Source organism: Echeneis naucrates, chromosome 9, assembly GCF_900963305.1.
Source record: "Echeneis naucrates chromosome 9, fEcheNa1.1, whole genome shotgun sequence".
In the NCBI taxonomy this organism is placed as follows: Eukaryota; Metazoa; Chordata; class Actinopteri; order Carangiformes; family Echeneidae; genus Echeneis; species Echeneis naucrates.
This window is the reverse complement of record NC_042519.1, coordinates 1,248,376-1,265,814: the sequence shown is the minus strand read 5'-3', so window position 1 is coordinate 1,265,814 and position 17,439 is coordinate 1,248,376. Positions and strand designations below refer to the sequence as shown.

The following is a 17,439-nucleotide window of genomic DNA, read 5'->3' as shown; positions in this document are numbered from 1 at the left end:
GCTTCCTGTCTGTCCCTCCACCATGGGTGTAGCTACCATTTTGTGGGGGAACAACAGCTGCTAAAATCCAACAGAATTCAAGAAATTACATCTTGTCTGTTAACATTTTTCTGGGGGAGACCCAACAGAAGACCCACCAGAAGCCCCTCTCGGATCGTCCCACCCACATTTCAAATGCCTCTTACACCTATGCTCCCTGTGGCATCTTTACTCTTTGAGTCATACTCACTATTTTGGCCACTTTTCCACATTTACGCAGTGACTGGACAGCAAAGGAATGAGGCACGTTGTCCATGGGGGTGGAGTTGACCTGAATGACACGATCATTCTCACTGCAGACAATCACACAACAGTTGTCACTTGTACCGTAGTTATACTGAAACCAGCAAACTCTCCTTTGTGATAGTTTAGAATTCCACTAATCCTGACACAGTGTTTGACCTTCAGTGACCTCTTGATCATCTAGCTGATGATCTCATCTGATCTGCTCTGATCTTAGGGATAACGAGTGTTCTCTCTTGAAGAACTATTGTTCTTCTGTTTTACTAGAAAACAAAGAGCTGCTGCAGGAGTAGTTGACACACTCTCCACTAACACCTAGCAGCCACTCAACAAAGAGAGTAGTGACAGGGTGGCTGTTGTGATATCACACAGTTTTATCTGTCAGTCTTTCTGCTGAGGGACATCAGTCAAGGCTCAGTAGCCATTTCTGGACCAGAGGAGGTTTCTTTCACTTTGCCTGCAGCTCCATCTCTTATGTCACTGTGTGACAGACTCACAAGAGTAATCCATCGGCTGGTCCTCCTTGTAGCACATCTGACACAATGATGGACACCTCACCACTCTCCACGTTGGGGTTGTCACGGCCCCCGGACACAGCAATACCAAAACCCATTTGAGAATCCTGCAGAGGTCAAGACAGAGTCAGTGATAGAGGCAGACAATAAGACAGAGAAAAAAAAAATCAGCAGCAGAGTCAGACAGAGACAGAATTGTTCTGCAAAGCTATTTTCTGTGGGTGGAGCTGTTCTCACTGATGGTAAAAATGTTCTTGCTGTGGTTGGAGCTGTTCTTTGTGGCCTTTGTATCCCCACTAGAAAGTATTGACCAAAATGGAGCTGGGGAGCCTGATGGGAATTGTCAGGATGCTCCAATTAGATCTCCACATGAGAATCAGATCTGATCCAGTGTGTAGACATTGTGCAATGTGTAGAGGGGTTGTCGACAGTGAAAACATTGGAGACATTGACAGTGTAGACTAGCGGTTCCCAAACTTTTTCTGCTGGGCCCCTTTTGGTTGATGGGAAAACTTTCACACCCTACCCACAGACAAATATTTTGTTTTCAAAATCCATTGCAGTTTATTTTACACATTGCAATTAATACAAACTGCAACTTTAAAAAAAAATCTGTGTAGTCTGTAATAACCTACTGGTTGCAATAAACTACAACAAAAAAATACAATAAAATAACAAATCACCTTAAGAGTGTGATTATTTTCAGAGTAACAGTATCTAACAGTACTCAATATTGTTCTCATTGTTCTTGTTTTAAAACATGAACAACTCCCAGAGAGGGAAAAAAAAAAACCTGTGGTATTTCCTCATTGCCCACCACTGGACAGGTGAAGCCAAAGGCAGGATATGTCTCGTCATATTTTCTTTGTTTTACCTTGCCTTGCCTTGGGAGCAGATCTGGTGATGGTTCATCCACTGCTTTACATTTCTGTGGAAGCCCCGTCAAAAACATGTCCATTTTGCTTGCAGTGAGTGCGTTTACATCCATGAATTATTGGCTTAGTTACAAAACCAATAATTACATTTTCTCAAGCTGCATGTAAATGCACTGACTGCCCAAGCATTCCTCACTCAGTACGTTTGCATGCCCAATTAAGTTGAGATATGGTTATAGGTTGAAAAAATATACGAAAAGATTTCCAGGCATTTCCAGAAATGTCCCATCAGTTGTTTTACTATCATGGTCTGTGGCCACTCTGAAACTGTCAGTACTTTTACATGCACAAGTCGGGCTCTGGTTATAGCTTGATAAAGCCATCTAGTCGGACTTCTGTCCTTGTCCCAGTATACATGCACAGGAGTGAAATCGAATTTTTTTTTTTTTTTTTTTTTTTAAATCAAGTCGCCTCCACTACAGTAGGTGGGGATATGCACTCTATCTATTGACCTATGACATCACACACCACAACAGAGGTGGAAAGAACAAAAGACAGATGAGCTAGCAAGTTAGCCTCTGAATCCATCCAAAAATTAACTTTTGTTGCAGATTTTGCCATTTTTGACACGTTAGCAGTTAGCTGGATTCTTTTCTCTGACCTCCTACGTTTACGTTTTAAATGCCATTCAACTTCCGGGTCATAGCTTTGTGCACAACTTAAACACATACGTAAATCACCTCATCCCGTTCCAGTCCGACTGTCTGTATACATGCAGCAGTAGCTCGACTTTCAATCCCATTATCTGGGTGTGTCAGTCCAACAATTTTAAGTTTGATTTCAGTCGCGCGAACATGTTTAATGTTTACTTTAAAAGTCCAGTTTTGGTCAGACAAGCAATAATTTGGTTTTTGTAGGTGATAATGCGATTCAATTTGAGCTTCTGCTGCATGTATACAGACAGCTGGACTGGAACTAGAGGAAGTGATCGGCGCATGGGGTTAGGTTTCGCGCCAAGCTACCTGTATTGGTTTGATTTGACTCGTGCTCCTTCTCTGATTATTCACCTTATTTTTCACGGAAGCATGGAGGCAAGACAGGACGCAGCCAGCTTCCAGTTGTTTGTGTGACACTTCCAGTCCAGCACTCTTCACCACTGTGCAGCTATTAGCTAACTTGTGTCTACTGCAGCTACAGAGAAATATTTGTGTTTTGTTTTTTTTAGTTAAGTAATGGCTTCAAGGAAGACCGGGGTCTCTTGTGCGGTCAGGGGCTATAATAATAACTGGTATAAATGCAAAGTTTACCTAGAGGGGGAGTGTTTTGAACATCAGCCGTGTACAAGAGCTGAATGTGGATGTAAGGCACAATAAATCCCTTTACTGTGGTTCATCCATGAGGATGCTGGGTAAAAATGGCAATCTACATTTAGGCAAAAACGTCATGTCCACTTTTTTCCCCCCCCCCAATCTAGTTAGAGACTACTGTGCCTTGATTGTGCTATCATTTTTACATATGATATACATACATATATAGTATGTATGTTTACATTCACTGAACAATTACAATTTATGAGAAAGAGGGTGTTTCTTCAATGAGGTCGGTTTATTCTGAACAGTTTGTGTTTTTCACCTCTATTTTTCATTAATTCTTCTATTTTTGTGATTACATTTCAAGAACTGAATGGTACCAAAAGATTTTCAGACTATATATATACTTTTATATAATTACCACTTGATGTTAAATGAAATGTCTTCTCATTTTCAAGTGTAAATTGAATTTTTATTTCATGCGTGACTTCAGGAACAACCAGCCATTTCAATCATGTCAGCTGATGTAGTAAGGACCCAGGCAGAGTGAAGGTCAGCTTTCCTTTGACTGGACACTACATCTGCTTTGTACTGGAACTGGTACTGTCAGTTGGTAAGTGTCTGAGGATGCAGTACTAGCCTCCCATCTTGTTTTTTTAAGGTTTCTTTATAGTGTACCCATGACACTGTTGAGCAACATTAGCTTGCACCGTTAGCTCCGTTAAGGGAAAGCGGCTGACCAGAAGTGCAAGCACAAATACACGGAAGTTCGTCACTATTTGCTTTTGTGTTTGAAAATAAGGCAGATATGACTGTTCAGGTGAGTTTGTTTGCTGAATCTGCTAGTGTAGCTTGTCCTCCAACTCCTGCACCCTCGATACTTTCATTGCCCCCTACCCGAACCAGGGTCTGTATCCCATCCCTACTTTTATCTTCACCTCTTCTGTTTCTGTTTCAATTTTTTGTAGCACTAGTTTCTTGTGTTTACTCTGAAATGGCCCTGAAGTCGAACAACATTTAAAAAGTAAACATGTATCTCATCTCCACAAAAACTAGAGCATACAGATAATATGTACAAATTTGCAAGGTGGTTGCCCATCATCGTGCCAGTTAACTCTGAGTTCCTAACTGAACTTAACTTACGCTGTTCTGGTCTGTGACATTATAGGTCAATCAGTAGTGGCCCATTATCCACAAGCCGAAAGAGTGCATATCACCACATATTGTAGCAGAGGTGACATAATTTCAACAAATAAATCGATTTTACTCCTGTGCATGTATACTGGGATAACAGAAGTCCAACTAGATGGCTTTATTGAGCTATAAACATAGCTCGACTTAACTGTGCATGTAAACGTTGTGAGTGTGTTAACAGCATAGACAGTGTGTCGATAGTGTGTAGACAGTAAGATAACAGCGTGTAAAGAGTGTTAACATTGTAGTTAGTGTGTAGACAACGTAGAAAGTCAGTTAACAGTGTAGCTTGTGTGTAGACAGTGTAGACAATGCAGACAGTGACTTAACAGCCTAGATAGTGAAATAGTGTGTTAACAGTGTAGACAGTGTATAGTACAGTGTGTTGATAGTGAGTAGACAGGAAGATAACAGTATGTTGTAATAACGGTGTAGTTAGATCGTAAACAATAAGTTAACAGTGTAAAGACAGAGAGTGTGTAAACATTGTAGAGAGTGTGTAGACAGTGCGTAGACAGTAAGAATAAAATGGTACAGTTTTCCCACGGTTCGGTATGCATCACGGTTTTTGGGTCATGGTAATGGTATGGTTTCGATATCTTAATATAAAACTACTCACTAGAAAAGGCAATATATTGCATGTAAAAATAATTAAAAGCAAGCACAGATATAGTCAAACATCTTCATCATAAAAATGTAAATATTATTGTAGCCACCATAACTTTAACTATCATAAAAAGGGAGCACTTATCTTACTTGCTCCTCATTAAAAATAGGCAATATTAAATAGAAAGTGTAGTGTCTAAAAAAATGCAGCATCAGTTGAAAATAGTTAAACAACGTAAAGCAATGCTTGCACACCGTGCTTTGTTTGTTGACCGTCATTTTTCCATCATCATCGTAGTTGCCGCTAAATCCAAAAATTATCCCACATCGTGGTGTTGTAAGAGGACAGCACCTCTTCAAATGTTCTTTTTTTTGAGTTCCATTCGCTCGCCATGTTTGCTCAAGGTTCACTCTCCACTCTCTTTACCAGCATTTGCATGCAGAGCACTGATTGGCTCCTGGGAAATTCAGGGACTTCTGATTGGCTCTGAAAGCAGCATGAACAGAGCAGTGCTGCTCTCTCCACTGTGTCTGCTCCGAGTGAAGCTAATCACACATAATGCGCTGTACCAAGTTTGATAATGTTTTGTGGTGAAACGTACCAAAATACCATTTTTCTCCGAACAGGACGTATTGAATGGTTCAAGAAAATATTGAATAGTGTTGCATCCCTAGTAGACAGTGTACATGGCGTAGACAGTGTAATAACAGTGTAGACAGTGTAATAACAGTGTAGACAGTTTTGACAGTGATGTAACAGTTTATAAAAAGTGAAGATTGTGTTAATAGTGTAGACAGTGAACAATGATTTTAGTTAACACACTGTCTGCACAGTATGTTAACAGCGTAGTGTAGATTAGACAATGAGTCCCCCCCAGGCTGGACTCACCCTCTGCAGAGTGACAGTGAACTGCTCCCAGACTGTCTCCTCCATCCCTGAGTTCTGTGAAGACAGAAGAGACAGACAGAGAGGGTCAGTCTGAGACAGCATGCGATTCTCACTGTTCTCAACACACACACACACACCAACACCCACAGTCCTGATGCTCAACTGATCTTCAGCAGCTCTTAATGAAACAGGAGTGAAAGACAAAAGCAAAGGGAAACAGGTAGTCCGGTTCTTTGCAACAGCAACTCAACACATCCAGTGACTAGAGCTGTAACAAGTCCAAATGTTGCTACACAATTAATTGTCTCAGAAGTAATTGCGATATTTTTTGCGCTATATAATTGTCTCTTTTGGTCCAATTTTTAAAATACTTTTTTCATTATCCAAGTCCAATAGTCATCACTATTTGTAAAACTATGTGTTAAAACTTCTTGACTTGCATTTTTTCCAAAATGTATCTCCCTTATTATTTTAGTTTATATGTGCATGCCAACAACTAACAGTTTCAAATCATTTGTAGTCCTCATGTGGGCGATCAAAAAAAAAAAAAAAAGTTACTTGTCAGGCAGATTTCGGTTGCAATAGTGCGAGCTGTGCTGAACATTCGTTGTCATGTTTATATTTCTTCTGCCGGCTGAACGACTCCACTATACCCAGCTGCCGGGAGGGGCTATCCACTGATGTAGGGGCACTGATCGATTTGTTTGATTGTGCAAACTGTGAGGGATGGTGATTTTTGAGATGCTGTCTCAAATTGATTGTGCTAGCTTTTTGTACCGTGACCATTTTCTTACACAGCTGGCAAATCACCTTTTCCATATCTGCAGGCTCTCCCCTCTGATTTGGCTTGAAACCAAAATAATCCCACAACGGAGACAGGACCACCAGCACAGCATCCAGTGACACTTTTTTTCTTCCTTCATTAAAAATATTAAACAAAAACTCCAGTGAATAGCAAACATGTACCAGCTTAATGTTATGGGAATTTCTCAATACCACTTCTCACAAAACAACCCAATTCTCTTTGGCTTGTTAATGTTGAAAAGCCAATTTGACTTTGCAACTGTAAATCAATGTGTTTGATGAATGCAAACAAAAGTATTACGATGCTTTGAGCCATCACATGAAAATAAACCTCACCACCCCCCAAAAAATGTCTTCAGTTGCAATTAAACAAAAAATTGCAATTACGTCAAAAAATCTGCGGTTAGACAATTATGAAATAATTGTTACAGGCCTAGTGACCACACCCACTGACCAGAACTCATCCATCCACATTATCACATTCCATCTTCATCATCTAGCATCATCAGCATCATCTTATATAATCATCATCATCATCATTACCATCAACATCCTCACCCTAGATAGTAATCATCATCATCACCGTGATCATCTTCCATCATTCTCCTCTATCGTTTTCATTCTCCCTCATTATCATCTTCAATCATCATCATTTCCATCCATCCAGCCATCCATCATCATGTCTCACCAATCTGAACAAACATGAGTTGCCAGCAGGTGCGTAGAGGACAACCAGGCTGCATTTCAGATGTTCAGTGTCCAGCCCCATCAGCTGGATTCTGCCTCCTCCCCCATCCCTACAGCCATCTGGGGCCCAGGTCAAGCCCTTCCCAACCTGTCTGGAGTGATGCCAGCCGGGGTAGCCAGCAAAGCAGCCCGTAGGCAGCCAATCTCGACTCATGGCTTACAGAGAAGCGTCCTCAGAGCAGCCACCATATCCCCCAGCATGGTCTACTCGCTTTGGGCAGAGTGCACAACTGACGCAGGCTTCAGTCTGGAGATTAACCTTGCTCCCTCACTGTCCTACCTCCAATCTGGATTAACCTGTACAGCAGGGGATTAACCTCTTCCCCGGAGGGAGGAGAAACTAAAAATAACAGCAGACTCACACAGAGTGCTGCACTGCCTCCTGCTGCCATCTCATGCAGCACTCGCACTGTACTCCTCCATTTGATGTGCAAGCCTGATGACACAGCTTGGCATGAAAACGTTGGCCAGCTCTCCTACCCAAGCCTCAGACAGTTTTTATGAGGAAACATGTTTACGAAATCTGAATGAGAGCATTAAGAATTCCAAACATGTTTTGTGTAAAATTATGTGAGATGAGCTAACGTTCTTGTTCAAACAGGGCAACTGAGGCAGGAAGAGCCATGAGATCATGGAAAAAAACAAGTAGGAAAATCAATTGGTCTCGTTGATGCTCTCACATACAGTAAGACACACAGACACAGTTATTTTCATGTCCAAAATGTACTGATGTTGTCAACACTTTACCGAGAGCTTATTTCACATATATCACACATATATTTCACAGAGCAATTATCAGGTTGTAACAAGGACGTTAACAAATATACTGATCATAAAATTCAGGTTTAAATCAGATATTTCTGAACAAGCAGCTGTAGTAACTTTATTAAACTGTTCACTGTTGGGCTGACAACACAATCGAACCAATACCAATACCAATACCACTTAAATTACTCACCACCTAGTGATTATCCATTGCGTGGATCAGAAGGACCGGCACAATAAGGAAAGCTAGCTCCCCCTCACTATTAGGTTTTTGGATTTAGACTGGACTCTGGAGTTTGGTCCAGCTGCTGGATGCTCCTCAGACCTTTCTAACGAAGCAGGTGTGTTCCTCAACTGTTTATATTGTTACTGACATTAATGGCTTTGTTCTGCCCTTCCGTTACTCTTTGATTCTTATTCCTTGTCTGAGGGTAACTTTCTAATCCTACTGGTGTCTATTAGACTGGATCCACTGGTCCTGCAGACCCACTTCACCCTCCTCTTTTAAGGCTGCAATTTTCTCTCCTTATGTCTTACTGAAGCACTTTCCTGCTACACAGGAGACATTCTCCTTCCATTTTAAATAAAAAAAACATGTCTCCCAGAACCACGAGGTGGGAGACTCAAGGAACGAGAAACCTCCAACTCTTCAAACATCATCACTCCCCACAAACAGCACTGAGCATGTGCACCACAGTACACACTTGACCTGTTGACTTCAGCCCAGTAAAGATAAATGGCTCAGTAAAACCTAACCCTTCAATAATGTTACAAGGAGGAACAAACATAATCTGTTGTCTTATGTGATGACACCAACTGCTCTGGTGCTGTTGTTCATACGGACACAAACAATCAGAAGTTTAAGCATAAGAGCCCTGGGAGCTGATGACTGGACCAGAGGCTAAATGGAGTCAGCACCTGGACTCCAGTCAAACCAGTTTGAAGGTGTGATCTATTCCTCAATGAAAAGACCAGAGGCCACCTCTGGGAATGGACATGAGGCACACTGAGCTGGGAATTAGGCTCAGAGAGGTAGTCTATACTTCTGTTAGTCTGTGGTGATGGCTTCAGCACATATCTTGAGTTGAACAAATCACATTTATGAACATGAAGAGAGGCCACAAACCCTGTTCAAACCAACATCAGAGACCACAAACCAACTTCAGACCAACATCAAACCTGTAAAACGAACATCCTTGAATCTGATTAGTTTCTATGAGCAGATATACACCCATACACGTTTGTGTATGTGCGTATGAACACACACACTAACAACAATGAATATATTGTGACATTAGACACAACACTGACCTGAAAGCACACACACAAGCAAGATCATGAGAACCCATTTCATCAGTCAGCAGGGAACTGGAGCTACACAAAACATGACACTTGGTGACTTCAGGCCCTGTCTGTGTTTCGTGTTGCGTGTTGTGAAGTGTGGTGCTGGGAGTTGATAAAACAAACTCAGGGAGGGGGAGCAGTCTGGTTTGTTTTTACAGAGGTTTAACAAAACAGAAACCAGCACAAAGATACAACTGCAGTATAACACAAGATAACTGTATAGACACAAAAACACCCACACATTTCACTGTCTGCAGCTTCGCCCCTCACTTTTACACTGCACGCACCAAAGAAAGGAGCAGTGACTCGTACAAAACACCGGGACTGTTCTGGTCTGACATCCCAACACTGTCAAGATGATAAAACCCTAACCCTAACCCTGGACTATGATCCTAGTCCTGATGAGTATAGATGTGGATCAGGGACTCAGATCTGGATGAGGAATTCAGACCTGGACCTGCTGGTGGACTCAGGGTCCGAATCTGTGATAAATAGATCAGCTGTCCATGAACAGCTGTGACCTCGGTGTAAATCAGTGACACAGAGTCACTGGAGCACAACTACTGACACACACACTCCTGTCAGTCGATGCTGAAAACAAACAAACTATAAGTCGGCCTGTGTGTGTGCTTCCTGTTTATGACTTTCTGAGGAAGTTAAGGTTTACAGATCACTTCCTTTACCCTGAGCCCCTCAGACCACAACAAGACCAAAAGAAGATCAAAAGATGAACATCTGGATTGAGAGAGTTAAAAATCTGGCCTGAGAGGGTCAAACAACAGCACTGAAAGTTGAACATCTGGACTGACATGGTTGAACATCTGTACTGAGAAGGTTAAACATCTAAACTGAGAAGGTTAAACATCTAAACTGAGATGGTCAAGCATCAGTACTGAGAGACTTAAACATTCAACTTCTTGATTGAGGCTGGGTTAATTATTTGTTGTGTCGTGACTCTGATGGTCATCTGAGTACAACCAAAAAAATCATACACTGTAATTACAGGGAAATAACAGGAAGCAGCGTGTGTGTGATAGCATCAGTGAGAAAACAGAGGAAGCTGCTCTGAGATTATGTTCACTTTCTGGTATCCTTGTTCCTGGTCAGAAGTGTTTTCTTCTTCACGTGCTGCTCATCAGTCAGTTCATCATCAGCTGTACTGTGAACTGTTAACAGACCTCTTCAGTATCAGGACTCCATTTGAAAGAAGACTAGTTTCTGTCAGTCCAGGACCAACAAGGGCTCAGTGTAGCAAGACACAGGGCTTCATTCTAAACCACAGGGTGTTTGGACAAAACACACACACATTGATAGCCTTCAGCCAGACACTATGCAAATGTGGTGATGGCTACATTTTACACTACTACTGCACAGCACAGAGCAACAATTCAAAAATTATAGTTTTTTTCCTACATTGATACCGTCATTGTGACACTGTCTGACACTGACTCCTATACAATGACATTGACAGTGTCTATCACTGTAAGACTAGCAGACACTGTGAAACTGTCTGACACTGGCACTGTGATGGTGAAACTGACACTGTCTGAAACCAGGGGTGGAAAGTAATGAATTAAGTTTACTCTCGTTACTGTAATTGAGTAGCATTTTCTGTGTAATTTGTACTTTTTTGAGTAATTTAAAACAATCAGTAATTTTACTTTTACTTCAGTATACTTTCTTCTGGATATTGTACTTCGCTACATTTGAAACAACTGCCGTTACAGAGTAAAAATAAGTGAATGAAATAAACTAAAAAAAAAAAAAAAAATTCTACAGTTTGCGCACCAGAATCTAATTCTATATCTGATTGGCCCTTGCAACCTGTAGTGTCTGACGTCACACGGACATCAGCTCTTTTCCGCTTGCCACGCAGGGGGATGGAGGCAACAACTCAGACATGCCCATCAACCTTGGAAGAGGTGTTAATGTTATTAGTTTGGCTGAAATAAGTCTTCAAAGATTGTCACTGCCATTGGCTAGCCTGATTTTAAAATGAGACGGAGCTAGCATCCTTTGAAAATTGTCATGTTAGCTTGTCGGTAAATAGTGCAACAATAGGCTAACGAGCAAGTGGTCCCTTTTTCTCTTTCTTCAAGATACCTGAATGAAATGTATTTGTATGATAAGTGTCAGGTAGGCCTTTACAGATGCATCCATTTCACTCTAATCTCTTGCAGTTCTTGTGCAAAATCCATGTTGTTATTTGTGGTATTTATGTAATTATAACTATTCTACTTTGTCATTCCTGCTTATTGGGGTCCTTCAACAGTAATACAGTTGGATAAATTGAGGCTGACTGGAATGGTGTGGCTATTCATGTGTGCCAATGTGTTTTTACACTCTTTACAGTCCTCATAATAGTCATACCAAACGAAGCTGGACAGACTCCGTTAACTTGGAAAACCAGCTCCCACTGAAACTGATCAAAAGGTTCAGAAAGTGAAGCGTGATAGAAATGGTATTATGTCAACGAAAGACACCTGCCTGTTGTTCACAGTGTATTGGAAAAGGTTTAAACTGTTCTGTGCAGGTTAAAAAAAAATGTTTGTCAAAATTCCTGCTTTATATCTACATTTGTTTACAAAACTGAAGCTCTGTCTGACACTTACATGGGGTGTTTGAATCACACATTGGCTTTAGGGGGAACCCCATTTTCCTGCGCACATCCATCACATGAACATGCATTAATAGTGTGCAGTAATGTGTGTAGTCGGCAGTTTTTACTACTACCAACTGTAAGCAGTTAACACTCCCAGATACATTTCATCAAGGTACAATAAAAACAACATAAGAAGCATGCAACTACTTTAGCAGCCTAATCAAAGAAGGGATGCTTTGAGGGAAGCTTGTGTCCTTTTCAGGAGGCCTGCCTTCCTTGAGCTAGCCCAGAATTGGAACAATATAGACAGTGACACTGACATCATCTGACAATCTCTGATGCTGTGGCACCAATTAACACTCACACTGTCAGACTGTCTGACTCTGACACACTGTCACACCGTTAAATGTAGATAAACATAAACCTCTGAATTTACATTTTAAGCAGCAGGCAGAATGTTTATTGTCCTAATGTGTGATGACATTAGGTGAAAACTGTGGCATGTCCAAAGATGACAGTTCAACAACACTGAGTGTTAATGTCACAAAGAGAGGACAATTTAGGGACTCTGAATGTCAATGCCTGACACTGAAGCAAACACTTGATATCAGCTAGCCTAAGTGGCTCATTGTTAAGTTGCATGAGAGGGTAGGGGTAGTGTCAGCACTGTCCCTGAAAAGAGTCATCACATCAACTGCACCTTTAAGACACTAGGTCACATTTTTTCTTTCACATGAACAGACCAGTAAAGCTGCTGAGCTGCACTCATACGTTGTCCTTGATGTTAGCACCATGCACCATATCCTTGGCCTATGAATCTCTTCTCTAGCCAGAAGGCAGCCCAGGAAACCCACGGGGAGAGTGATATAAAGGAATGTTATCGGTTGGCCGCACCCTGCAGATTTCCGAGGCAGATCCCACTGCTCTGGGAATATCTTGGACAGTTTACACAACACTTCAGAGGTAATTGTGGGGATTTGATGTGGGACAGTCGTCTCAACAGTCACTAATTGCACTAAACTGCAAAGTACCTTTATTTACAATTAGTGAAAGTAGCAAAGGCATTGGGAAGGGCACAGCTAACATAACAAACATAACGGTCTATCTCACTCATCTCTATTGCTTGATGTCTTGATGTTAATACATGTTGGAGCGGAAAATGTGAGGGTCCTTTATAAAAACCATCTAGAGTTGAATAATCAGAAAAAAGAGTTGGAAATCAAGAAACTAAAACTTGAGATCGAGCAACTGGAGTATGGGAAAAAGGTAAATGGTACTTTAAAATGTTTTGTTAAGCATAATTGACCTTACTTACATATGGTTCAACAAGGTTGCATTGGCTAGAGAAGAGAGAAGAGATTCATAGGCCAAGGATATGGTGCATGGTGCTAACATCAAGGACAACGTATGAGTGCAGCTCAGCAGCTTTACTGGTCTGTTCATGTGAAATTCCCTCAGCTGCGACTCTGTATCGCTCATAGAGGATATCGCCAGAAAACACAAATGGATCACTCCGGGCTGGAAAAACTCTCTCACTCTGGAGAGTACCTCTCACAATTTAGGCACCTAAATCCACTGGATTTTCCAATAACGGTGATACCATGTTCAAGGAGGATGTTCAGTGAAAGGGCGACACTTTTTTAGTCAATTTTAAGATGAACATAACCTGGTCTGGACAAACCTAAGGACTGCCATGTTGTAACTGCCATTACAACATAAATAAGAAAACAAAACTACATATGTATTAATGCAAAAGAAATGTGGTTTAACCCATATGCAACACAGCCAAGCCTGGTCCACAGTTGGCAGCAACAAAGAGGAACCACACCCAGCACAGAACAATATATACAAATGACCAAATGTCATAACACCGGTTATCATCACAGCTCAGAGGTACAGAGCTGAGTGAGGATGGGTCACAATAAAAAACAAGGGTAACCACTTTTTAAAAAAAAATGTCAAGTGAAAGAGCTAAACCATTGTATTTTTTCCTCCTTTATTTTTATCATCAGTGTGATCCACCGTCACACTGAGCCACCATGTCCTGCACAGACACAGATAGATTGTAGTTCTCGAGACAGGAGATAGCAGCTTTGTCACTTTCCAAAGGTATAGCTTATACACATATACACACACGTTTCAGTGTGTGTGTGTGTGTGTGTGTGTGTGTGCGGTCATGTTGTACCAGTGTGGGTCTGGGTCTTTGCCTGCCTACCTGCCTGTCTGTGTGTGTGTGTGTGTGTGTGTGCTTATGTTCGTGTGTGTTGTTATGATGTCAGCGTGTGTCAGTCTGTGGGTGTTTGTACGACTGTGTGTGTTTTTGTGTTGTCAGTGTTAGTATGTGTCTGTTCCCTCTGCTGCCCCCTAAGTAACAGGCTCTAACAGCTAAAACAGATTTAACTTTTGACTCTAGAGCCAGCCCAGTTCAGATCCTTATACTGAAGATCCCAATCTGAGTTAAGTTCAAATCCTAATGCTGCAAGTCCCAGTCTCACTAGTGTTGGTTTCCATTTGCTTTAAAGCTGTCAAATGTGACATAAAGAAAAGCCAGGCTTTTATTTTGAGACTTCTGAGAAGAAATTAGGCATGACACTGATCCACATACCACTGGGACCAGGACTGAGCCACACATCCAGGAGCAGAGCCAAAGCCAAGCCATATCACCAGGACCAGGACTGAACCAGACCACTAGGATGATGATCTCTCTCTCTCTCTCTCTCTCTCTCACACACACACACTAATCTCAAAGTCAGCCAGACTTGTAGGATCAGGATCAAGGTTTAATAGTGAAAGTGGACACCGGTCAAAGTCCCTCTACTTTCTGTTTTCAGACTGAGAACTGGTTCCAGAGTAAATACTGGATCCTGTAACAGGTGCAAAGATGGAGGGCTGGAACATAAGCACCTCTCAGAGTGGTTCAAATGACACACAGACGAAAACATTCTCATATCAACACACACAGGCACACTCTCACAGTCTCACAAACACACACTCTCATACAGACAGACATACACTTTCACACATTCTTACATCCAGATAAACAAACACGCAAACACATACAGTCAAACAAACAAACGCGCGCATACGTACACACGCACGCACGCGCACACACACCCACCCACGCTCTGAAGCAGAGACACAAACATTTTCACAAAAGACACAGATCCACAAACTCTCGCGGCCTCAACGGAGCCGTGTTGTTGGAATGGCGGACTAGTTACAGACTGTGACGTCGCTCCTGTCAAACAGTGACAAACAGTGGACAAATAGTGACACTCACGCCAGCAGCCTCGCTCCTGCTCGGAGAAGACACCAGTCTCCCTCCGCCTTTCACTGGCATGGTGTTGCTTGTTCTCGGCTGAACGGGCTGTGTCGTCGCGGCGGAACTCGGAGCTGAGTGGCTTGAGTCAGGGGCTACTCTGTGGAATGAGACATATCTCCGCCCTCGTCGCTTGTGTGGCTGACAGCCTACTGCAGCTGGGGACAAGAAGAGGGAGGTCTGTCTGAGCAGCGACAACTGGCGGCTCCACCACGGCGACCACGGCCCTTCACTTCCCGTTTATTCAACTGGGACTGGGCTCTCTCTCTGTGTGTGTGTGTGTGGTTCGACTGAATCCACCACGTCAACTGGGTCTGGCCCGAGTGCGAATATTAGGGTTAGATTAACAGTTCTAATGGAATTCTATTAGAGTTCTTATTAGGTTCTAACGGATTCTAATTTAGGTTTAATGGAGTTTTATTGGAATTCTAAAGGTGTTCTAAATCGAATAGAATTCAAATGCAGTTGTAATGGAGTTACAGGATACAGGACCAGGATTTCTAATGGAATTCTGATGGAGTTCAAATAGAGTTCTAAAGCAGCTCTCATCTAGTTCGATTAGAGCTGAATGCGCACTAATGGAGTTCTCACGGCATAGCGGTTAGCGCTGTTGCCTCACAACACTATGTTCGATTCCCAGGCCTGGGGTCCCTGTGGCTCACCCCATGCTCTTTTGGGTACTCCAGTTTCTTCAACAGTCCAAAGACACGCATGTCTAGGTTGAGTGGGTACTCATACCCGTAGGCAAGCGTGTTCGTCTCTGTGATTCTTACAGATATGCAGTATAGAATGAGTGAGAGTGGAGTTCTATTCCAGCTCTAATCGAATTCTGGTGGTGTTCTAATGGAGCTCTCAGAGTTCTCATACAGATCTAATCTTGTAGGGCTCTATGATTGTCAGTGGCATCGTTATGCTACTCCCTCGCATGGTGAGTGGACGCTGGGCCAGGATCAACATAGACATCAGTGCTTTGTATGATGGATATTGTAGTGCTCCCTGGTGGTCAGGAGGAAACAATATCATTACTCTGTATATAGGAGAGGAGGAGGAGAAAGAAGACGGGAAAGAGGGAGAAGGTGGAGGGTGAGTGAGAAGAGGGAGAGGAGGAAGAGGAGGGAGGGTCTGGCGCAGGGGTTTGTTACTGTGTTAGTGTTTCTTTGTCTGTGTGTGTGTGTGAGTAGAGTCAGAGTGAAGCAGTGTCCTCTGGAGGCCTCTGAGGAAACACGTGATATAAAAATCCCCTCGTGACTAGTGTTTCCTCATTTCAGCTCATTTCAGCTCCAAAGTCAAAGTGTCAATCCAGCCCAGATGATATTAAACGTCACTTCAGAATCACACAATGTTCCTTATCAGCTTCTGTGGAGGAGTACAATCTGACATGGTAATCAGACACAGGGAGCAAAAGTTGCTAGCCACTACTAAGAAGTTGGAGGCATTTGGATGCAATTCCAGGAGCAGGATCTGAGTCCAGTCTTAGAGAGGGACTGGGTTCTGATCAGAGGCTAAGTGACTGCATGTTAGTCCCACTCACCTCACACTCACTTAGTTTGATTAACATTCATTTTTGATCTCCAGACTGGCACTGTCAGATGTTTCTGACCTGCTGTGACCTGACATCTCTGCTGAACAGCCTGCTTGTTCTGCTGGTGGTCTCATCTTTCATACTATCGACACCAAGCTTGTCCACTGGGTGTCCCATTGGTCACAGACAACAGATCAACCACAGCAGACTAAGGGGAGCAGTGAGGTTGAGGTTAAAGTGGTGTGTGTGATGAAGTGTGCCCAAAGAAACGGTGGTGGGCATGAATCAGTCCAGGATGGAGTCTTGATGTAGCTACAGGGACAATGAAACTTTTTTTACTGTGGAAAATATTCTACTTCTTCTCTGTACAACTCTGATTAACAATGTTCCACTGAACACACTGAAATATAATTTTATACACTTGTACATATCTAATATACACCTGCACACAATTACATACACTTGCACACACATCTATAAATACCTGAACGCAACCATGCACACCTGTGCACAACTATATTCACACGAACATAACCATATAGACCTGTACACAACTTTACACTCCTGTATACAACTTTATGCACCTGAACACACCTGCACACAACTTTGTAAAAAGAGAAAAAAAAATCTTTCCCATAACTGCAGAATAGCAGTGCTAAATTTGG

At 42.2% G+C, this 17,439-nt stretch overlaps 1 protein-coding gene across 1 annotated transcript in view; it reads right to left on the bottom strand.

Moving 5' to 3' along the window:
• tjp2b (tight junction protein 2b (zona occludens 2)) overlaps positions 1-15,490 on the bottom strand; it is a 46,351-nt gene extending 30,861 nt beyond the window's left edge. The window contains exons 1-4 of the mRNA XM_029510808.1: positions 15,214-15,490; positions 5,672-5,725; positions 780-904; positions 230-332 (exon numbers count right to left, since the gene is read on the bottom strand). Coding sequence (XP_029366668.1) covers positions 230-332; positions 780-904; positions 5,672-5,725; positions 15,214-15,273 — 342 coding nt within the window. The 5' untranslated portion in view covers positions 15,274-15,490. The remainder of the gene's footprint in view (positions 1-229; positions 333-779; positions 905-5,671; positions 5,726-15,213) is intronic.
• Between the last annotated feature and the right edge of the window lie 1,949 nt (positions 15,491-17,439).